At 40.4% G+C, this 24,129-nt stretch overlaps 1 protein-coding gene across 1 annotated transcript; it reads left to right on the forward strand.

Annotated features, from left to right (window-relative positions):
* Positions 1-8,379: 8,379 nt before the first annotated feature.
* Positions 8,380-23,368, forward strand: LOC124160242 (myb/SANT-like DNA-binding domain-containing protein 3). Its single transcript, XM_046536055.1, has 3 exons — positions 8,380-8,731; positions 20,830-21,052; positions 22,540-23,368. The coding sequence occupies exons 1-3, from the start codon at positions 8,555-8,557 to the stop codon at positions 22,914-22,916; spliced, it is 777 nt and encodes a 258-aa protein (XP_046392011.1). The 5' UTR covers positions 8,380-8,554; the 3' UTR covers positions 22,917-23,368.
* The last annotated feature ends 761 nt before the right edge of the window (positions 23,369-24,129 follow it).

A 24,129-nucleotide genomic window follows, 5' to 3' on the forward strand; every position in this document is an offset into this window, starting at 1 on the left:
AAATATCCTCTTTATTACCTGAAAGCAGATTAAACCTTTACTAATAATTTGCAAATACAGATTGACTTTCATCATTGATAAAAAGGCTTAGAAATGTTCTGCCTTTCTTGCACTAAACCTCCGTCGAGTTTTTCCCGCACATAAACATTGACAGCTAATTTTCTGCTCCACATGTTGACTTATAGACAATATATTTTTATATATTTAATATAAACTGAGGAAGCAGTGAAATATTTTTGAGGAATTCTATTGCAAGTGAGTATCATTATAGCCATCTACATTCTCCAACACGAACAACACAAACGATTCCATTTCATTCTAAGTCAATACGCATCATATTCTCTTCCTCATTCAATGTACAAGGTCAGGGTGCGTGCTAGTCTAGTAGGTAGAGCACTTGGCTGTAGATCCAGGGGTACCGGGTTCATAATCAAAATTTCCACCCTAAATCTAAATCGTCGGAAATCGACTTCTCTCAGGGAAAGAACCTGGCTTACCTGCACTGAATGTTCAAAATTCAAACGCCTGACGTCTAATTAGAGGTGAGCTCTACCCTTGCCTAGCAAAAGCAACTTTTAGGCCGATTCACTGAGTGAGTGAGTATGAATTCATACATCAGATGTCCATAGGACATCTTGGCATACGTCAGGATTGAAAACTTCTCAATAAACTCCAGCTTTGCACCTTTGTTTACAACATGCAAAATGTCGACTTTAAAATCAGAAACATTATTTAAAAAAGATTAAAGAAATAGATTTGCTATCTCCATAGATTAAATGTCTAGTAACCAACTGATATTATTTACAATTAGCATATTCCACAAAGTGAGCACCAATACTATCGCAGATAAAATGAATGAATTCTCGAAAAATTACCTTCAAAGGGCAAAATGCAGGTTAGGAATAACATAATAATAATAGCACACTAATAGCATTAGCGATAAATTCACATCAAATGAAAATCAATAAGCAAAAGTTCAATGGCACAGTTTATACAAGAATGTAGCGCAGGATCTGATTATATTAACGAATACACTATCTTGAGATTTGTTCTATTCTTAATATGAACGGGATGCTTACAAAATTTGCCCATGCACTCTTCATAAGTCTAGGAAACAGTTCGCGAAAGAATTCCCGTGCAATATAGCAATCTTTGAATCATGATAGGGTGTTAAGATAGAATGAACGAATAGGGTGGGAAATTAAGAGGTCCACGACATAATACACGTACAACTACATAATATCCTTTTAGCCACCGCATAGGTGTATGGCAGGGGGTGATCAATCACCGGCATAGAAGAGCCAAGAGCATTCCAACATGCACAACACATGGTCATAAAAATGTTGTTGCATAGCAGTGGCGCAGCGAGGGGGGTTTTGGGGGATAAACCCCCCCCCCCCCCCAGAGCTCATAGAAATTTTAAAGTTAAATCCATTTTACTTAATTGCATTAATATTACTTATAGAACATTCTAAGGATATATAAAATATCCCTCAGAAAACGGCAAAACTCACTATTTATCCTAAAACTTTTCTGGGGAGGGCCCCCGCACCATCGATTACCCTGGCGGGTATGCCATACCCCCACACACCCCAGTATTAGTTGCGTCTAAAACCCCTCCCAGCCTTAATTCCTAGCTGCGCCCCGGTTCCGTAGTACTGACAAATTGCAGTTCCACATTCATGTGAACATAAAAGTCGCTAACTACTCATGGATGCAATCTGCGTATGAATCCAGAAAATTCAAACATGGTTAAGAATAACAATTGCGGGAGAATATAGCGGAGGAAAATTTTTAAAGAGAGGTACACCGAGGAAGACAAAGAGATAATGCACTTTGGACACAAAGACGCGAGAACGGAGAACAGGACATAGTGAGTGGAGGAAGTAGGAGGATGTAAATGGGTAAACTCCATAATGAACACCAATCTAATGGTTTTAATACTACTTCATTTATAATTGACAGTGTGTTCGGGGGTCCAAGGGCGGGCCCCCGCAAGGATACGCTCTCGAGGACCGGGAACCAAGTCAGAGACTTATACGCCCGAGCCTCTCGAGAGGGGGAGGACAGATAGGAACAAAGGATTAGAGGCATCGCCGCGACGAGAGCCCGACGACACCTCTAGGGGAAGGACGGGGAAGGAAGGGAGGGGACGAGGAATCCTGCACCGTCACAAAGGCGGGCAGGTCCTACTATTGGACCTTGGAGGATTATTCTATGAGGAAGAATAATCCAACGATCAAATCGTTAGATTTATAATTGACAATCAAATTATTTGAATTTGTTTCCTCGTTAGTATCACCACACAGCCTATTCTGTTCAGCAACGTCGCATAATCCTAAGATATCTAGCCTCCCTTTATCTATTTCCCTTTTGATATTTTCTAACTTCCCCGCCGTCATCATTGTCCTCACATTCCACGTCCCTACATGTACAGCCGACTTCTTCTTCTCCATCTTCTTGGTCTTCTTTTCTTCATTGCTGCTGCTGATGGTGATGATAAGTCTCTGCAAGGATTTCGCATGTTGACGACCCCGAGGACCTTGCCGACCTCGCTGCCGTGCCCGACACCCGCCCTTTGCGGACGGGTCCCGGGCGTTGAGATTCCGAGGCTCATTTGGTTGCAGTCCATGTTTTCAGGGAAGAGATAGTTGGTAGGGTTTCCCACTTCCATTCCAACAGTGTTTTTTTACGTGACACCATCACGTGGACTACCTTTCGTCTGGCTCCTACCCTTCGACCTATCTGGCATGGGCGGCTCTACCGGGAATAATTTAGAATTAATCCCGCCGGTGCGGCTCCAGGGGATATAGGAACGCGCAAGCCTTTCCACCGCGACAAGGTTCCTGCCCAAGGGAAAGGGAGACTACATAGAGGAGGCCCAATTCCAATCCATAAAAGTCTTATTTCTGTTCTCGCCCCATCGGTCACATTTTAATCGGTTTTCAAAAATGTCCGCGGCGCGGTGATGAGCGCGATGCGATCCACTTTATTTTTCAATATTTTGCAGTATAATATTTGTGATTGCAAGGAATAGCGTTGAAAAGTATTGAATTTGAAAGATGACATCATCATGTGTTAAAATTTTGGTTAATACCCCTAATTATACTTAATTTCCCTTTTGAAACTTGGATCAATTTGCCGGTCAGCGACTTTTGTAAACTCATTTAAATGCGCGGCGGGTCACATAACATTCAGGGGCCAACTGATGATCCTCTTCTGTAATATTCGTGTATGTTATATACTAAAGAAAAGGAAAGTAGACGAGATGACAGTACTATCAGTTTTCAGAAGTTGTATCAAAAGTGGCGTTATATTTTTCCCGCTCAACAAGCTTTCGGAAAACTAAATAATATAAAATAAAGCTATTACAAATATTACATTTGAAAATTCATTTTTATAATTTTTTATTCATTTATTTCATGCTAAAATTCCATTGATATTGTTTTACGAAAATATATTTGACTTATTTTTCGGGCCATCACAGTTGTTACTCTCTCTATCTATATGACTATTCTCTCTCGGGCACTTATTGCCAGATCTTTCCCAGTTCGGAGGTAACCGCCGTCGAGTTAAGAGGTAAGAAAGCAAGCCATGTAAACATCATCGTTTCGCCGGTTCATGTCTGTGCCATTACTGTTCAATTTTAGTTTTTAACATATCAGTAAATGTACTGTGATTAATGGCGATTGTTATTCTTGATTTCACTGCTCAATGCCGCCAACGGCAATGTTCTACCCTCTGCCAAGGACCAAGTTTCAAGAGATAGGGATTTTGCGCAATCCTCGGTTGAGACTTGTATGCTTTTTTTAATCCTGCTTAAGATGCGAGGACTGTGGGATGTTAGATATTTTTCATTTCCAATCCCCATTCTTAATTGTTTTCCCCAATTCACTTCTACGGGTTTCTATTGTACATCGAGATCCTCCTAAAATATTGCCGTAACTATGGGGGGGGGGGGGGGATGAGGGGATAGATTCCCCCAAAGCCTCATAGAAATTTAAAAAAACATTTAAAATTATTGTCTAGTTTTGAAATTCAATAAGTGCATCTGCTTAACTTTAAATTTTGGCGCTAAAATTATGTAAAATGTATATATCCAGGCACGTCATTTTTCAAAACATTTTCCCGGTTCCCCCATTGCGTGGGGTGGTGGGTCGCCAATCGAGGGCATCCCCCCAAAGCATGTTCCTTGTTACGCCACTGTCCTCAAATGTTCATCGTTGAGTGCGCTGTCTAGGAATCAAGTTTCAGCTATGTTTCCTGCATGCGTCACGTATCAGATGTTGGTAAATTGTCCCTTGCAGCGATCCTTGGGATCCATATTGTGATCCTATTGCCAACGAGGAGGATTCATATTACTTTGACCAAATTGTGGGAATTTTTGAATGGCTGACCAAGTGCTTTCCCCAAGGTCATTCGCATGCACTATTCGGGCGATTTCTTAAATGTTTTGAGAATAGCTTACTTTTACGGATTTGTTCCCCATCGATGGCTGAAAGAGATCGTCATTGAGTTTTCGCGCCTTCGCAGTTCTTCCCGCCAGAATATTCTGAGCTGGCAGAGGCTTGTCACCTTTCATAATGGAATTTTTGTAAGATTGTCCCGTTTGACCGCAGATTGCTGCATATTGTTTTTATCGATCTCAAAGTATTATGCAGAGAGTTAACTGGACTAATTTCTTAATATGTCGTTTTGAGATTTAAAATAGGCACCCCTTCTTCGTGTCATCGGCGAATGGTTGTAATTGCTTTTACTTGTCGCAATTATTCCGGAATTCCCTCTGAATTCAACCATCCAAGACCTTCCATTTTTCATCTTTAATTTTCTGTCGTTGGTCGTTGACTTAAGCAATCAAAAAGGATAAATGATTGAATAAGTTATCGGACTAACTATCATTTTTCTCTTGTTTCATTTCTTATCCAAACTTTTCCGTTGTTGTAGTAGCCGGATGTTGCTATGACAATATATTTCAGCACGCATGCATTTCGTACACTGGGTCCGTGAATGATGACAGCATTATGTCAATACAGAATCCGACTTTTTCTTATTATATCCAGTAAACCGAGTCAGTGTCAATGCATGGATGTGTCATTCATACGAGTGATATTTTTTTGAATTCTCCTGCATTGGAATGAGATCGTGCGGAATGAATTACAAGCAAATTTCATTTTTCCGATATTATGCAAAATTTTATTATTTTACACGCCGAAAAGTTGCTTTGTGACATAAACTCAATTATGTGTCTATGTTACTTATTGTTGATTCTTCTGCTGTCAGTCGATAGTATTATTTACTTTTAAGTTGTCTTATAGATATATTAACAGAAAAATTCATTTACCTTCAATGAGCTGCATTCTTCACGACACCAACAACCTTACATGTGTTCTTGGTATCCACAGCGTGGTTAAACGTATGGCCAGTGCTGTAGTTGGGCCGGTACGGCGTAACCCCTAAAATCCAAACTCGTTATAAGCGTACCGGTTAAAATACCTTTTTAAATCTGTAAAAAAGAACACTACTGTAAATTTTCCAATGGATTTCAGAAAGAAAATCAGAAATGATTATTTAGTTGTTCAGAGTTATTTCGTGGCACAACTTGGAACTAATATGAGAGTTGGAGTTAGACATTTCAATCGCGCCCGGATGTAAAATAAATGTTCAGCTGTTGGAATTTTTGGTGAATACCGCCTAAATTTTTTTCCAACTGCAGCACTGCGTATGGCAAAGGTTCTTAATTTTATTCATTCGTTTATTTCGAATTCATTTAGTTTCAAATTCAATTAAGAACTCCGTCTGACTAGAAGATCCTTGCTATAGATGTTCGGGTGTAACGCGTAGGTAACCTACTCGGCTGTTTTTTTTTACCCTTAAAGACACCCGTCGTCAATTTATTGTTTTTGCAGAGGTATTGAAACGGGAATTCTTGTGCTGCATATTTTCAGATTTGTGGTGATTTCCTCCGTAATAAGAAACGCACAAAGCACTGAAAAATGTGGTTGAAAATACGGTCAAATAATAGTAAACTGGCTGCTTACACCTCTGCTTCCCGAATTTTGAGAAAGAAAAGTTAGCCATCAGAGTTATGAACGTGAATTAAAGTCTTTCGCAAATCTTCGGCAGTTTCAAATGCTGGTTTGTTTACGTCCTGCTTCTTTTAAACGTCGATCTTGTTGTTGTAGCCATGGCTTCCAGCAATTTTCTGCCTTTCTCTCCTTGTCATCGTTAGAGATGCTTCCCATTTTCACTTCCAATACTTGTACTACGCATGAAGGTCTCGGCTGGCCTCTCTGTATTTTGCCAAGAATTTTTCCTTGTGTAAAATTATATTTTGTTACTTGAGGTATTTTCCTATGTCCTTTACTTTCTTATTTTGATTTCTTCCGATAACTATTCGTAGTTCTTTTTCTGCATGGACTAAATTTGGTACTTGCTCAATTAATTTTCTGAAGGTCCACCTAGTTCTTGTACCCCTCCTTCAAACCACATGTCTGCTTTGATTGGTCATCTCATCCTTCCTTATCTTATTGTTCAATCTCGCATCCATGTGTCAGCACACAATATGAAAACGGTTTCAGGAATTTCTTCCTAGTCTTAAGAGCAACGCTGATGTTTAATCGGAGACATTTCTTAAATTGAAGGGTTGTTTTTGGCCAACGCTAACCTTATTTTACTCCTGAGGCACATTTGTTATTATTTTACAGTGTACTACCAAAGTATCAGAACTCTGTAACTTATTCCTATTTCATTCCGCCATTAAATATGTTTGTTATCTTTCCACTTCTCTTTCTTTATACCTCCATAATTTTTGTTTTGTCTTTTTTGTGTTCATTTGAAGCTTTGGTCTTCATTAAATACCATTTAGAGTGTTCGCAGTGTAACAACGCGTGGAAGACCCAACTACGAAATTATTTCCCCATATTCTCCGACCTATGCTTCGCCCAAGTCTCGCCTGGAATGGAGTTTACTCTTGTCGTGAGATCTGTGAAGGCAGCCAACGTATTGGGAATTGAATCTGCTGGAGAACGCAATCGTTCCAGGGTGGTGGGCAAAGTTTCATGTTGCGGACTATTGGATCAAATCTTAGTAACGATGACTGCATTCTATAAACACAATGTGGATATTTTTCTTGTCTTAAAAACTTCGCTGACGCCTTGTATGAGGTTTTGAAGGATATTGCATGCCTTTTGCATTTATAAGCGCTTATTCATTTGCTGAAATCTAACTCTTACCTTGCATAACCATTTGGGCTGTTGACTGAAGAGTAAATTTTGACTACTTATCCGCGTCGTCCAGCTTCGCTTCGGTGCACGCAACCATTCGCTGCATGCCAGCGAGGCTTCCTTTCCCGGCTCAAGAGAAAATTCCTCTAAATTCGGCAGAGCTGAGTGATAGTAGAATACCAAGCCACCTGTGTTTTTTTATCTTTAAATTTTGGGCGTTCGAGTGTGTCCATTGAGCAAATGAATGGACGAACAGAAGCATAGACTCGCTATTTATGGCAAAATGTGTATTACTCATAAATTACTTTTTAAATGCCATATATTAATAATATTTTTTAATATTTTGTAATTAATTTTTATTTATTTATTTTTTTGTAGTCTTAAATCTAGTTTACCGTTGGCGCTTTCTGCTGCTTGTTCAATACCAACTTTGAGATTGAAATGAATTGTAACACCACTTATTTTGTGTTTGAGAACTCCGCGTCAAATACATATGCCGTCGGAACACAGTCATGTTTATCTGCAAACAAATTAAAATTCGACGGACTACCCGCCGCGGCTGCGGGTCCGGCGCGCCGGTGATAAATTGGGAAGAGAGCACGGTAGCTCCAGATATATCTGACCCTACCGTTGTGGAAATTCAAAATTATTTTATAATAGTATTTTAGTGCAATTTTTCTGTTATTAACTTCAAAAAAAAGTATACGGAAGAGTTTAAAAAAATTGATTTCCGCAATACATAGCATAAAATTTTATTAATTTATACTTAATTTTTCACCATGTTTGTTCCTAATTGTTGGTTTTCCATTTCTGTTGCTCAAAAAATGCATGTTTTTTATTAAGTGGTATAGGACATTTAATCTTTTTTTATTAATGCACAATTACAGGCTTAAATTTGTCAATCAGATGCCTATCGAAATTCAGACGCTCCTGCCTGTGCGTTTCGTAAGCTACGGTTTTAGCGCGTTCACAAATTTTGGGGCAACATTCGCGTGTTGTTCGAAATCTTCATCTAGTTGTGTATGTCCATTGTAGTATCGACTAACGCATTCGTAATGGGAACGGCGCTCCTAGTCAGATGATGTAGTTACCGCTACCGCCGCATAGAGGACACTGGCGTTGTGCTCGTGCTCGTCTTGAGACGTATCTCCGCTCGTTCTGGACTCGAGATCAATGCGAGCGAAGCGACACGCTTCTCTGCTCAGCTGTTTCTCCGGGTCGGGCCATCAGCGACTGGTGTACGTACACGCCCACGAGAAGCAATTCCCATCGATCCTAAAAAACATTCGACGATCGCATTCTGATTGTATCTAATTGTCATCACCCTGAATATGATGTCGAGTGCTCACAAGATGTTCACGGCCGATGAGAAGGCTCTGCTCATCCAATTGGTTCGCAGCAACTCCGTGGTGCAACAGAAAGGATGTGACGTCATCTCCATGGCGAGGAAGAGGAAGGCGTGGGAGGGGATTGCTTCCGCTTACAATTCCAAACCACATGTCACCAAGGTAACTGCTTTTTTGATATCCCACACGTTCTGTGCATCATCTCTACTCAAAGTCACCCCTTTTTGACTGCACCATTTATTTGTGTGTGTTTGTGTACCTACCTGTCACGTGATGAAATGTCCTTCGCTCCCACGAAAGCTAATGCCGTCGCAGAGTGAACGATTTCGGGTCTGAGTTTATGTTTCTACTCCTACAAATCACCCTACATGTACATAGTACCCTGCGAGCCACATCTAGGGTGCTTGGCAGGGGGTGAGAAACCCTACAAACCCTGCGTTTACATGGTACCCTGCGAGCCACATCTAGGCTGTTTGGCAGAGGGTGTCCAATCTCCAACATGCGATAAGTACCCTACATGCGGTACGTACATCTCGAAGGCTACGACAAATCTATTCCCATTTCAGCGGATAACGAAGGTGGCAACAGCAGGCTTGTGCTTATGATTTTCGTTGCCAACCTAGGAATGTGACTTCATTTAAGTAGTCTGAAGTTTAGGCGTATTTCATTTCTTTCGGTCTTTAAATCCAATTATCTTCCTTCCCCTCCCATTTCAGTACTCGCTCCATCCATACCTTCTGCCTCCTTATTTATTTCCATCAATATTTTTAAAGGCATACCTTTCAATAATTTCTCTTGCCTTTCACTATTTCGGTAAAAATACATAGTAGTCTTGCATGGAGTGATGGATTTTTTATTAGACCCCACAAAACCTTCTTAATACGTGTCATTTGTTTAGATAACCACGTAGCGCGCATTAGCGCCGTCCAGGGATTGAGAACAGCCATGTTAAGAGGGGGTAGTTTTTCCCCACTCACCTCCCCCCGCTTTTTCCTTAAAGTGATCTGCGAGGCTTTATTACACACTTTTACATCTAATTCATTGTTTCAAATAGCATCCGCACCAAACAGAGGAGAAAGTATTCTTGATTTATAAGCGACAAATATACCACATCAGGTAATAAACGTTGGCACTGTCGAAGGAATAAGTGACCATAATGTAGTAACTGCAAAGTTTTCTCTAAATACCGCTGTAAACTTTAAAAAAAAGAGCGTAAAGTTTTCATTTTTAAAAGAGCTGATTTTGATGGGTTTAAGAGTCATCTGAAAAATGCGTTCCCCGAGTTTCAAGAATCAGCATTAACGTTTAATGTAGAGAATACTTGGAAAGCTTTTCTTTCGCTCGTAACTTCGGGAATAAATAGCTACATCCCTAGTAAAATAGTAAAAGAAGGCAGCGAACCGAGATGGTACGACGCGGAAGTGAGAAAATCATTGAGGCGACAGAGAGCGTGTCATGCTAAAATGAAAAAAGTCAGCACGGATTTATCCGCTAATGAACGCGAGCTAATAATTAAAAAATATAGGATGACTAAAGCCGCCACGAAGGAAGCGTTCAGGAATGCGTTCACGAATTTTAAAAGAAAAACACTAGTAGAGCAGTTACAGGATAACCCAAAAGCATTTTGGTCATATGTTAGGGAAGTTCAAGGTAAACGATCTACCGTATGTTCGCTGAGAAACGACAATGGAGATGTGTTGACAAGCAGTTACGATAAAGCCAATTTATTAAATTCCTACTTTAAGAGCGTGTTCACGGAGCCTTCCGAAAACTCACCCGAGACCGATGACAATCCCTGTATACATAAGATGCCACCAATTGACATTAGTACGCTCGGAATAGAAAATATATTGAAATCGCTTAGTCCAAATAAATCACCTGGTCCAGACGAAATCCCTTCTCGCGTATATAAAGAACTAGCCTCAGAACTTGCCCCCTACTTGCAGTTAATATTCAGTAAATCCATCAAGCAACACGAAGTACCTAATGACTGGAAAATCGCTAATGTAACGCCTATATTTAAAAGTGGAGACAAGGAACAGCCATCTAATTACAGGCCGATATCTTTAACGTCCATCTCTTGCAAAGTCCTTGAACACATCGTAGTCAGCTCGGTAATGAAACACCTAGACGCGCAAAACTTATTAATGGCAACTCAGCATGGATTCAGGGAAAGCAGATCGTGCGAAACTCAGTTAGCGCTTTTCGCCCGCGATATTTTAGTCTCCGGGGAAGACAACATGCCAGTAGACGCGATTTTTCTTGATTTCAAAAAGGCATTTGATAAAGTACCCCACGGAAAGTTAATAATAAAACTGAAATCTTACGGTCTAGACGAAGATGTCATTTCCTGGATTGGAGAATTTTTGAGCGACCGCGTCCAAAGAGTAGTATTAGACGGTGCAGTCTCCAATGAGGTTAGAGTCACTTCTGGCGTTCCTCAGGGTAGTGTCATAGGCCCACTCCCATTCCTTCTTTATATAAACGACATTGGCGAAGTAGTGCAGAGTAAGTTACGATTATTTGCAGGCGACGCTGTAGTTTACAGAGAAATCCGTTCCAGCAAAGATATAGATGAACTAACGAATGACCATGCTGCTATCCAAGCTTGGTGCGATGCTTGGCAGTTAGAATTAAATTTGGAAAAATGCGTCGTAATGAATTTCTGGAAGAAGAATAACTCCCTACAGCGTAACTATATCATTCGGGGCACCCAGTTAAAGGCAGTTGAATCCGTGAAATATCTAGGGGTTAGACTCAATAATGATCTATCGTGGGATAAACATATTCGAGAAATAACCGGTCAAGCTAATCGTAAAATGGGTTTTGTTAAAAGAATATTAGGAAAGTGCGACGACAAAGTGAGAGAAATTAGCTACTTTTCCCTCGTTAGACCACATTTGGAATACGCTGCCAGTGTTTGGGACCCTCATGAAAAAGGCTTAATAACAGAGTTAGAACGCGTGCAAAGAAGAGCTGCCAGGTATGTGAAAGGTCGTTACGATAGTCTTGTTAGTGTAACTGACCTCTTAAGGCCCCTTTCAGACGGGACGGCTTTTCGCCGCTTGCCGCCCACGGCACCGCGCCGTGAAATTAAAGTTTGGGGCGCAAAGGCTACCTCTCACCAAAGCGGCCGCGGTGTCAGCCTTGCCCGCGCGGAGGATACGCCCGGCACGCGGGTGCTGCGACGAACATACCTAAGCGGCCTCGGAAACATGAAAATGTCGGCAAGAGCGACAAACTGACGAACCCTGAAATGGCACGTTTTCATGAGCAACTCTCAGAGAAAAAAAAATTGGAAGCCTCGGGATCGGGAAGCAATGCATGCGTTTTCCGTTCGTTTATTAACAGCTGGTCACGGCAAATCAAATTATTGCGATTATGAATCACATTCGGAGAATTCATCTGGACCGCCAATTTTAAATTATAATAGATCGAAATATATATTTTTTTTTCCGAATGATATTTGAAGTCTGATGATAATAAAAACGTGCAGAGAGCGAGTTTTCCTGTGAAAAAAGTTTCTTATAAACACGCGCTGAGAGCGGGTTTTTTTATATATGTAAATTTTTTAGACAAACACGCGTCTGCGTCAATAATAAATAATTAGACACATTCGCATTTGTATAGCCCAGTTTCATCAATGCACCCTTGAGGAAGTTGATAATTGCTTGGCAGAAGCCGCCGCGGCTTCCGGGCGGACTCGACAGGTAGCGTTCGGCCGCCACCGCGCACCCGCCATGCTGCTCTAGTGTGTATGGACGCAATGAACGCTACATTATTGTTTAGCCACCGCGGCCAAACGAGAATGTAGCCACCGCGGCTATTGTTATTTTTAGGGATGGTCGGATCGGATACCTCAGATCCAAATATCCGCGGATATTGCCCTTCATCGGATACATCGGATCCAAAAATGCGGAAGACATCGGATCTGGATCCGAAATTTTAAGTAATAGCTTCACTGAATGCAACGCCCCAAATAAGGGTGGAAAAAGTTCCGATTATCTCTTCGAATGCGCCGTCGCATGCGATTCTTGTCCTACTCATGAACCGTTTTGTTTGAAAGCTCTCGCAGAGGTTGCGAGTAGAATTTCAGCCGTGGCCAGGATTTTCAGCCAGAAAATAAAAAAGGCAAAATACGACTGGCACATAGTGTGACTCTTCCCAAGAGATTGAACAATCATCGGAGGAATTTCAGCGCCGTAGGATAATAACCACGTCAAAAGTAACTACGTCGCAGATTTCAGAAATCCACCTCGGCCGTCCATCAGCCTGTGTCTCTGTTGTTTTTTTTCGTATCCGAAATCGCACGAACCAAAAATCATTGTCTTCCAAGGAAAATATCAAATCACACGAAAACAATTGAAGTTTCATCCCTAACGCGCCTCACCAACTGACCTTTTTTGGCCTACCTGCTTCAATTCTCCGTTTCTAGACGATAAATGCTAAGAGAGTGACTTTCTGGGCCCGAAGATATCTTGATAGCTTCGACAATGATATGCACGAGATTTAAAAAAGAATTAGAGCAAACGAGACGCATTCCTGGCGATATTTCTGTTTATTTTTCAGCTGTAATTGATTGCCACTCAGTTTTCTATCTACAATTCTACAATTACATTTTACTGATATGCAACATTGTCCAAACAGCATAATTTTCAAAGAAACAAGCGCAGCATTAACCCCTCAAACAATTACAGACGGATTAGAAACGCCGACTACATATATCACGTAGCTCGCCCGGCTTCGCTTTGAAGGCAACGACGTCACTGAAGCAAGATCTGACTTCTTCGTCCGACTCCCTCATTTGTAGCCTTGTTGTTTGAAATACGGAGGGAGCGTGCTCCTTCCTCTCCACCTCTCCTTTACGCGCTCCTTCCCAGTGGCGTTCCCCATGGGGAGGGTCCGGACCCCACCCGCCGAAATATAAAAACACAGTTACTGTCCTTCACAAAAGAAAACTAAATATTGAAATATCAGGAATTTACAAAATTTTTCTTTAGCAAATTAAGTTTTTCGATTATAAAAAGTGTTAAAATTAGTTTAAAACCCATTATTTAGTGCCCAGTTTTTTCAAATATTTCCCCCCCTGGTATTGGATCCCCCCCCCGATTGAAATTCCTGGCTACGCCACTGCTCCTTCCCCTCCACCTCTCCTTTACACGCTTCTGCTGCCCACTTCTTCCTCATGCTGAGCGGTTGAGCACCTCGTCGCACCTGACGTTAATGCCGTTTTAAATACTGTTAATTGTGTTGCTTATTGCGCAGTTGCAATTCAATTTAATGATACACCGATAAAAATGTCTTTCATTGTGTATAAACATTTCCATTGAGATAAGGAGAACCAATGAATGCCGTGTGCGTGCACTGTGGCGTAAATTATCGCGAGGATGTGCTAAATCCACCTCACCATACTGAAGCATTTTCGGATGAAACACAAGTCCGTAAGCGATGAGAAAGTAAAATTCAGGGGAAACGTGCGTGAGGAAAATTGGAATTCAGTCGATGGCAGGGGGGTAGCCAGGAATTTTGTTAAGGGGGGGTCCAAAACCAGGGGGAAAGTTTTTAAACAACAGGGTACAAAGGAGAGGGTTTCAAACTTATTTTAACGCCCTTCATAATAGAAAAAACTTCATTTTTCAAAGATTCATTTTTTTCATTTTTGTAAATTCATAATTTTTAAATATTTTGTTTCCTTTTATGAAGGAAAGTAATTGTGTTTTTATATTTTGGGGGGTCCTCTCGCTACGCCACTGGTCAGTGGTTCATCCAAAGATTCTTCCTATTTTCATTTCCAAACCCAAGGGTAACAGTTTAGGCCCTGAGTATGTAAAGATGTTTTTAAAAAACACCTTGAAAGCTCATAAAATAATTTTTAATTTATAAAAATATTAAAATGTGTATGAAAATCTAAGAAGCATGCCATTGATTGTATGTACCCACAATAAACTTGAATAATGACTTTGTTTAATGGCAGGAATTTGAAAATGCATTTGGATTCGAAAATACCCGATTCGAAAGATCAGGCTCCAAAAATCCTGGATCCGTCCATCCCTAGTTATTTTATTCCATTCAATTCTTAAATTTTAATGACAGAAATGCTACAGATAAATCAAAATCCCACCTGTTAGAAGGAACAAGAATCGATGGAATCGGAATCGAGAATCGGGAATCGATTTGAAGGAATCGAAATTGGAATCGGAATCGAAAAAAAGTGGAATCGACTCATCCCTAATTTATTCATTCAGTCCGATTTTAGAATTTTTATTGTTTACTTCTCAAAACATTATTCATCAAAAATTCTTTCCGCTACTTTCAAATATTTAAAGAAATCAAACAGGAAGAAAAAATAAAATACAAAGGATTTTTACAAAATACACAAAATATTGGTAAAGTTGAAACCTTTCGCTGCCTCCCAGATCCCAAAACACTACCTCATCTCTCACAGAATAAGTTGACTGGTTTGACGGCGTAGAATTAAGTGATGCTGGAGAATGACTTGATCCTGCTAGAGGAGAAGAAACAGCTCGCGACTGCTGTATCCTCGGCAGAATGTTCAATACCTCGATTTGGAAATTAACTGTTTCCACATCCTTGAGATTATGCAGGCTTGGTAGAATTCCTTTAAAAAGTTGAAATTACTATCCTCCACTTTTATTTTCATGTAGGATTATAAAAAAGGATCACCGAGTCGAGATATTTACACCACATATACAACAAAACCTATAGAGCATGATACCAAAAGGAGAATTGCGACCACCCGCGACGCCGAAATTAAAACCGATTTTTCGAACGTGCGGCACAGTTCGGAGCTTTCTGCTGGCCACGGGAAATACCGTGCTCGACGGACGTTGGAAAGTGAATTTTTTAGCAAGTGAATTATGTATAAGATATAATTTATTTAGTGCCGCATTTAATTTACATTTCATTTAACCTAATTTCTTCGCTGTCTTGCGATATTTATCGTCAATTCGATACAAATTGGAGGACTCTGTTTTTCGCCGAAATTTTGTGTTTGTTTGGGATTTTAAGAGAAGGATCACCGTGTTACCTCAAGATATTTACGTTGAATTACATCAAACGTTTTAGAGTGGCCATCCAAAGAAATCAACTACGACCATTATAATCAAGCAAAATAAAAATCGATGTTTTTACCGCGCGCGCAGTCCGCGTCAGCTCCCCGATGGTATGGAATGTCGTACCTCGGCGTAATTTTCAATTGATATGTACTTATAGCCATATAGACTATTTTGCGTATATTATTAGTCTTATCCATCTTCTATATTATTTCTACTGTAAAGATACCTTTTTCTCAACTTAAACGCAACCAAACTCTACAAATGAGGTACCAAAATGCACAGAATTTATCAGAGAACATACGACGGCATATCTTACTTCCTAAATATTGCTATTGTTTCCTAAAATTGGTTTTTAAATAAAAAAAATAAATAAAAACCGGTAAATATTCCTGACGTTAACGGCGCACAAACTGATACATTTGTTCATTTGCAACAATATCTCGCATTCTTTAAATAACTTTATCAAAATGCGGCTGATTCCACATTCAAGTCTCCTGTTGATACGTAAGTATGAGTCATTATGTGCGTCTAAGCTCATGGTGTTTCAACGGTCTAAATGTTTCCTTTACTTTGACAGGGCCGCCATGTAGTACTATTTCACTTAAATATTTCCTCGGAGAAATTCGCAATTCTTCTTTGGAACATCTAATGAACATTCCAATTAAATTTGTACGTAAGACCCTGCCTTTTTTTCTTCATTTTAAAATTATAAACGCGCCTATCCCTGTGTGGACCTGCATTGAAAAGAGCGGGGAAAGCCCGCTGGGAGCGGGCGCATCACGCTCGTTATTTACTTAATAGAATACACATATTTTAGCATTTTTTCTCTATTTCTCCATTTAAATAAATGATTAGCTCTAGATAGGTTGATAGCTATTGGACATATCGCACACGTAATTGCACGACTTGGATTCGGAAGAAAAAGTGTCCCTTCCACTTCCATGCTGCAGAATGTCATACCAATCATCTAACAACAAGAGTTTATTCATAAGTCCAATCGGCAAGCCTCGGGATTTCTTTGTAATTATCTGTGCGGTGTTTGATATTAATGGAATACAAATACTCACCATATTTGTCGATTTTTTCGGCATTCATGATGTTGAATCCAGGGTCCAGCTCCAGGAATACTTCTCTCCATGCTGCACTACTCTCTGTCGTGGATTTATATCCTTCCAAACTCTTATCCCATAGAATGGGTCTATCCGTAACGAGAGAAATGAAGAGTTCAGCGCCCACTACAATATCTCCCCTCTCGCTCAAAAACACAATTTCAAATATGGGAACGATGAAATATTATTGATGTCCGTATTTATTCGCTGATCACGATACTCTGAATTCTATAGGACAACACGGCGGACGGCAGAAGTCGACGCGTCTGAAAAGTCCAATACACCACAGTGTTTATTTCATGCCGTAGACGGCGTACGCCGGGCCGGATTGAAATGGGAGCCGTGGATACCACGGCGGCCGTCCACGGCGCCGCGCCGTCCACGGCGAGATTCGACTCGTCTGAAGACATCCATAGCTACCTATGGTTATTTAAAGGCATGGAGCCATGCCGTTCACGGCGGCCGGCGAAAAGCCCGGTCCCGTCTGAAAGAGGCCTTAGATAAACTCGGATGGGAATCTCTGTCGGACCGTAGATTGAAAAATAGACTAAACCTTTTAGATAAATTCAAGAGCAGTGTCTTTTCTGACGAAGTTTACCATATTTTACGGACGCCAACATACTACGGAAAATCAGATTATATAAATAAAATAAGAGAGGTAGATTGTAGAACAGACAGATTCCGAATGTCATTTTTTCCACGATCAGTAAGAGATTATAACGGCAGCAATAGAACTCGTATATAGATTGCATGACTTGTAGTGTAGCCTACTAACATATGTAAAAATTAATGCATGTTTCTTAATTCAATTATTATTTCTAACAGCATATAGTAGTATAGTTTGTTAGTATACGGGACGTTTTTTGGACGGTGTGGTGTGCATGTGGGAGTCCAATGCATGCTGCATGCTGGCGATTGATCACCCCCTGCCAAACACCCTAGAGTTGGCTCGCTGGGTATTATGTAGATGTAGATGTAGAAGATTTTCGTATGAGAAAATGAAAGAAAGCTGCTATTTCGCCGGCCATGTTGCCGGCCTCGGTGGTGGCGGGGTAAAGTCCTCGACTGCCAAACCGAAGGTCGCGGGTTCGAGTCCCGCCTGGGTAAGTTACCCTTGTCCAGGGCATGGATGTTTGTGATTGTTAAATGTTATCAACCCCGATGTATAGGCCGAATAGAGCTGTTTTCGGTGGTGTGTGAAATAAATAAAATTTCGCACTCTTGAATATAAAGCGAGCGTATAGGATTCGGAACAGAAATAATCAATCCGCGAACTGAATTAAATACAAAGGAAGGCTGTGCGTTTCGCCAAAAACTGCTACGGGCGTACAGACAGCGTTACGCAGATGTTAAGCGAATTAGGCTGCGAGCCGCTGAATACTTGGAGGCTGCGCGCAATTAGGCTTAGATTGCTTGAACAATTGAGAATGGATATCTTTAAGAGTGACACAGAGAACATAATATTAGAGCCAAACTATATTTCCAGGTGCGATAGAAGCGATAAATTAAGAGAGATGTTTTCCCGAACGGATAGATATGGGAATTTGTTTTTCCCCCGAACCATAAAGGACTTTAATAAATGCTAGTCCCACCTTCTTAGAGCACTTCATTTTTTATGCGTAAACGGCTTGTGTCCTAACACCCCCTGCCACACGCCTTTTAGATGGCTTGCGGGGTATTACGTAGATGTAGGCGAACCATGAGGTATGAAGTATGTGCCTTGAGGTCAACAATAACAGCCTCAGTTCTGATTACGCACTCTGAAATATCCGCTGCCAAGAGGTCAAGGTTGTTATAGACACTTTATCTCGACCCAGGTTATCTATCGGAGACGATGTGGAACTGTAGATAAATTAACTGAAGCCCTGGCGTGAAAATGAGCGGTACCATATGGCCAAATAATGCTCGTAACTCATTCAAACAGCCCGCTACCTTGCTCATTCCAAAGCGCTGTTGCCATTTCCCGGTGGTCTGCAGCCACGTGTTTAGCAAAGTTAACAAAATCGTTATTTTTCATCGCAGAAACACGGTTCAAAGACGTACTTGATCGCGCGATGGACAGGAGTACGATGCAAACAATCATTTTTTGATTATTGGATTGATTAATTGATTTCCAAATTGCAGTCATAGCGGTCACTTTTCGGAAGGTAGGCCCCCGCTGGGAGGGTCCTAGAGATGGGGCAGCGAGGGCTAACGCGTCGAGGAAAGGGTTCGGGATTAGGGATCCTACGGAGGGTGTGCCACGCCCAACTTGGGACTACCTGGTCCATGGCCCAACCAAACGCACCTTAACCAAAAAGTCTGCTGGGGGAAGATCAGGGCTGTACGGAGGCTGAGGGGGCCTTCACAGTTCGGCGTTGCGTTGACGCCGCGGCTAGCGAGCCAATCAGAGCCCGTCTTTGAGAATTGATGACGTCACGTCTCCAGCTCGCTGCGTCGTCGCAGAAAAACTGAACCTGTTCAATTTTCTCTGCGTCAAGGCGGCAGTACGCCGACGATTTCGAATTGGTGTTTGTTTATGGGTATGCAAATATGCAAGATTAGCTGTAATGGGAGTGGCAAATGCTATTTATTTCTTTATTTACTATTATTTTGAAGTGTTCAGCTTAGATATTTCGTATCTTTCCTAAACATAAGACAATTGTTAACCCTAAATTAGATTACAGTCACTGAGGAGCATAGATTAGCGTAACTCATGCCCGTAAATTATATCAAAAGCTAAATACAGCGTTAGAGGTGCTTGTTGGTAGCTAAGGTCGTTTAAATTCCATTTTATATCCAATAATTGTGCCCTCATGATCTACTCAGTTAGAGCTATTTAGATAACATGACTAGGACAATCTGTTTGAACAATATATATCATTAATAAATATTCCTGATAACATTCCACGTTACTCATGTTCATTGAGTGTATGTAATTAGCTATTTTTCGAATATTCCGAGTTAGGAAATAACATTTAAAGGTCATACTAATACATAGGCAAGGGCCATCACTACATGCATTATTATCGACTTTATGGTCGCCATATTAACTTCAAATACTATTTATAGTTAAGAAGAACATTTTAAGAAATGAAATTGGGTAAACATGCAGAAATAAGGTCGTTTAAATTCCATTTTATATCCAATAATTGTGCCCTCATGATCTACTCAGAGCTATTTAGATGACATGACTAGGACAATATGTTTGAATAATAGATATCATTAATAAATATTCCTGATAACATTCCACGTTACTCATGTTCATTGAGTGTATGTAATTAGCTATTTTTCGAATATTCCGAGTTAGGAAATATAATTTAAAGGTCATAATAATGCATAGGCAAGGGCCATCACTACATGCATTATTATCGACTTTGTGGTCGCCATATTAACTTCAAATGCTATTTACAGTTAAGAAGAATATTTTAAGAAATAAAATTGTGTTAACATGCAGAAAACAACATATGTATTTTGCGTTTAGTTCGAAATCATAAGATGATATGCTCACAGGCTGATTTTTAGGAGCCGACGCTTTTTGCCTATCATTTGTTTTCGCAACGCAGAGCTGTGAAGGGCTCCAGCTTGCTGCGATGAGTTAGCTCCGCCCCCAAGTACGCAACGCCGAGCTATGAAGGCACCCTTAGGGATTTCGTTATGATGTCATTCTTTTGCCAGGTGCTCGGGAACCACGGACCCTGGATGCTGTGAAAGCGGCTCGCAAGCTTGCTCTGAGGGATGCTTCGGTTGTTCACTTATAGGGAGCGTGCGAAGCGTGGAAAACTCGCATTTAAAAGTGTATAGATGGTGAAAGAGCATAATTTGGAGGCTAGGAGAGTTTTTTTTTACCAATATATATGTTATAAATTCTTGGAATGAATTAATTCTCATAACTCAAAATGCGTCTACTTATTATCATCCAAACGTCTGTTAACAGTTGCGTCTGATCTGAGTTTAAAATAATATCTACCCAACTGAAGTTGAAGAGAGTGCTTTGATAGGAATATGTTTAACTTATTGGACTCTAGGGAAACTCGTTGTATGTACGTTGGATATGTTGACTTTTATTCTTCTAAAATCGTGTCCCTGTTTTCAGCGCACGGTCCACCAGCTGAAGAAGTGCTGGATAAACATGAAGGCGAGGCACAAGAAGGAGTTGACCGGAGAGATAACAGCCAATCTGAGGATTGCAAATGGCGGCGAGGCTAACAATGACTCATCGTTCCGGTTGATTCCTGAAAGCGCCACTGCGGCGTCGCTGCTCCCGAATCAAACTGGATTCCGATTTATTTTAAGTGACTCGGCTGATACACTGGAAGGTATCGTTATTCCTCTTTATCAGTCATTCTTTACAAATATTACAAGTATTCATTACATTATTCAATAATCCACATTATGATTACACCACTGTTTCTCATTCTTCATCAATGGATGCCTAACCCTGCCGTTCTTCTCTTCTTCTGGTCCTTCAACGATCATTATCCATTCCATCGTGTGTCATAATCTTTCCGATTAAATTGTCCCGACTTCTACCCAAGGTTTCAAAAAGCTTCTCTTCTCTCATTCTCCTCTCATTACTTACGCATTATTCACGCGATCTATCAATTTGGTCGTTATCATTCTTCTATGATTTCCTGTATAAAATTTGTCTTCAGGCAGAGGGTATAAGACACAAGGCGTATAAGATATTGCTGATTTGCAACGAGAAACGTAAGCCAGGAAACAAAAAATCATAACGAAGACGGAAAACAGTTCAGTAGCGATATCATATCTCGTGATCGACTTTTGTGTTGCCATCGAGTTTATTTTAGTATCATGTAGATTTATTCCCCATTTTTTCCAAATTTTTCTTCTTGAAAACACTCAAACCATTCTTTTACGATCCCAGCGTATGTGCAACTTATTTTCCATTGTTTTAGCCACATAGAAACCAGTAAACACCGAGCAACTACTTGTAGTTTTTTTTCTATGAATTGGATTTTATTAAATTCATTATGTTTACTGTCATTCCAGAAAAAGATGTGATCCTTTGTGCGCAAAAATGATATTGAAATTATACTGCTCATTTTAGCTCGCAGACGTTGAAACTACTTATATTATGAGTTTATAAACAAAATAAACACATTTATTCTCATTTATTGATTTTTTTAAGCTTTGAAAGAATATGCGTCTCTCTAGCCTAATAGGTAAATAATTGCCGTCGTATTAGCTTTCCTGATAAATAGTTGTTTATTAACTTAACATGGTCTTAGTTCCTAACATATAATGCCATTAGCTCTAAATAAATATTCCTACCAAATGGTCTCTCCAGACCAACGAATTCTCCCTCTTTTCCGTTTTCATGTTCCTCCTCGCCCATTACTAAATAACTCTCTGCTTCTTATTCCGCGAATCCATCTTTCAACGCTCTCTTTAATACCGAATCCCCTTAATCCTTTTTTAACTCTTCAAAACATCTCTCGACATCCCTCGACCTCTTCTTCCTCAACCACTAGTTTCTTTGAAGGAACAATGCTCGGGTTTCTCACCGGGTGGTGTTTCCGGCAATTGGTCCCAACGTTTCGAAGGCTGACTCTGCCATCATCTTCAGGGGTAAAGTGTGCATCAACGCCCGTTGGGCAACACGAGAATTATTCCTCCAAACTATACGCCGGGAAAAACTCAAATTCTACATTTTGTGTCTTGTTTTTTAAATTATTTACCGTGTTATCTTTTAGCTGTCATTATTTTTTGATTCAGCCAATTTAAAAGCTTTTGTGGCGTTCTTTTGGCGGTGAAATAAATAAATGTTTTTTTTTTTCGCCAGGTGACATGTCGGAAGATGCGACCTTTGGAGGTTCATCTCCGCCCCCTCCCGCACCGAACGAAGAGCCGCTGTTCGAGGAAGGGGAAGAAGAGAACGGGGCTAAGGCGCCGAAGGACAAGAGGGTGCCGGAGGAGGCGCCGTTCGTGAGGCGCTCGGCTGTGGACGTGAGGAGGCTGTACGAGCTGAAGCTGGAGGAGCAGAGTCTGCTGGTGGAGGCGGCGAGGGTGAGGCTGCGCTCGTTGGAGGTGGAGGAGAGGAGGAGGGAGGAGGCGTTCGCGGAGGAGGAGAGGAGGAGGCAGGCGGCGTTCGAGGCGGACGAGAGAAGGAAGGAGCAGCTGCACGCCATCAAGATGAGCGTCTTGAAGATGTCGCTCTGAAACACTCCCCCTATGTACTACCCCTTGGGAATGGAAAGGTGTAATGTTGACATCCATATGGCCTGTTTGTTGGCTGATTTCCATCAACATCATTTTTGTATTACGTATTTTAGGATTACTCGAAATAAAAGCAAGAAACCTTTCGGGTTCACTGTTATCATTCGGTTAGCCAACCTTCTAAGCGTGAATGTAACGCAAACCTAAGACCAATATTAAAAAAGGGAAGCGGATATTTTATTTTATTAAAGTATTATACTGATAAGGGTAGGTTTCCATGGATTATTTACAAAGTATTCTAGTAGTCTGCCCTCCCTTCACGGATAACCCTCTTCAATTCACAATTAGGCTTACTCCCTTCAATTCTATCTAAAAATCCTTTTCTCTTCCTTCATATCCCTTGTTTACCTAGCATTCTACCCCCTATATTCCCTCCTCGATACTACGATCCATACTACGGTGGTGCGAAAAAACTCAACTCCCATATTTCGTGTCGCTATAGCGTGGAAAAGTTGTTAAATGTTAGTACAAGAAAAACAAAAAAGAAATTATTAAATTTGGACGTCCGATCACGCAAATTACCAAAAACATTACAAAAAATTTTGCATTTTAGCCAATTTTTCAGAGTTAAATAGTGATTACTTAAGGTAAATTTTAATCAATTATTTACATGTTTCATTTTACAGCTCCTAACCTAATTAAGTGATAATAATTTAGTAATATTTAAATAACCCCGAATCTATTAAAGTTAAAGGGCCTAGCAGGTTAAGATGGTGAAAAGTGCCCCCAGATATTTTGAAAAATAAAAAATGTACACTTAAAGTGCATCCAAAATTATGTATTTCCCCAAAGTTTCTGGTCTTAACGACGGATAATAACCCCAAAAAAATTTAAGCATGGTTTTTAGTTTTTCAACCATATCTCTAGTTTTAATTTTTGTAAAATCGTTTTCTTGATTTTAAAATGTAAATACAATTACGTTCTACCATCATGATTTTTTCAAAATTTTTAAGCGAAAACTAAACTTTTACATAAGTTTGAAATTTTCAAAATTAAATTAAAAACTTTAGGAAACAATAGACACGCCGAAAAAAATATATGTTGTTACGTCTACCCTAAAGTATATTCCAAGTAGAGTTTCGTATCGTACCTAACCACTGTATTTATTTAAGTATGTCTTTCTACAACGGTGCCTCACTCAGCGGCGACAATGCCA

The sequence above is a fragment of the Ischnura elegans genome, chromosome 6 (genome assembly GCF_921293095.1).
Source record: "Ischnura elegans chromosome 6, ioIscEleg1.1, whole genome shotgun sequence".
In the NCBI taxonomy this organism is placed as follows: Eukaryota; Metazoa; Arthropoda; class Insecta; order Odonata; family Coenagrionidae; genus Ischnura; species Ischnura elegans.

What these genes read in the sequence shown, in the direction of transcription:
- LOC124160242 (XM_046536055.1), top strand. Translation starts at nt 8,555, where the DNA reads ATGATGTCGAGTGCTCACAAGATGTTCACGGCCGATGAGAAGGCTCTG. An exon ending in CCAAACCACATGTCACCAAG is followed by an intron (nt 8,732 to 20,829) that starts GTAACTGCTTTT and finishes CCCTGTTTTCAG; the next exon opens with CGCACGGTCCACCAGCTGAA. An exon ending in CTCGGCTGATACACTGGAAG is followed by an intron (nt 21,053 to 22,539) that starts GTATCGTTATTC and finishes TTTTTTCGCCAG; the next exon opens with GTGACATGTCGGAAGATGCG.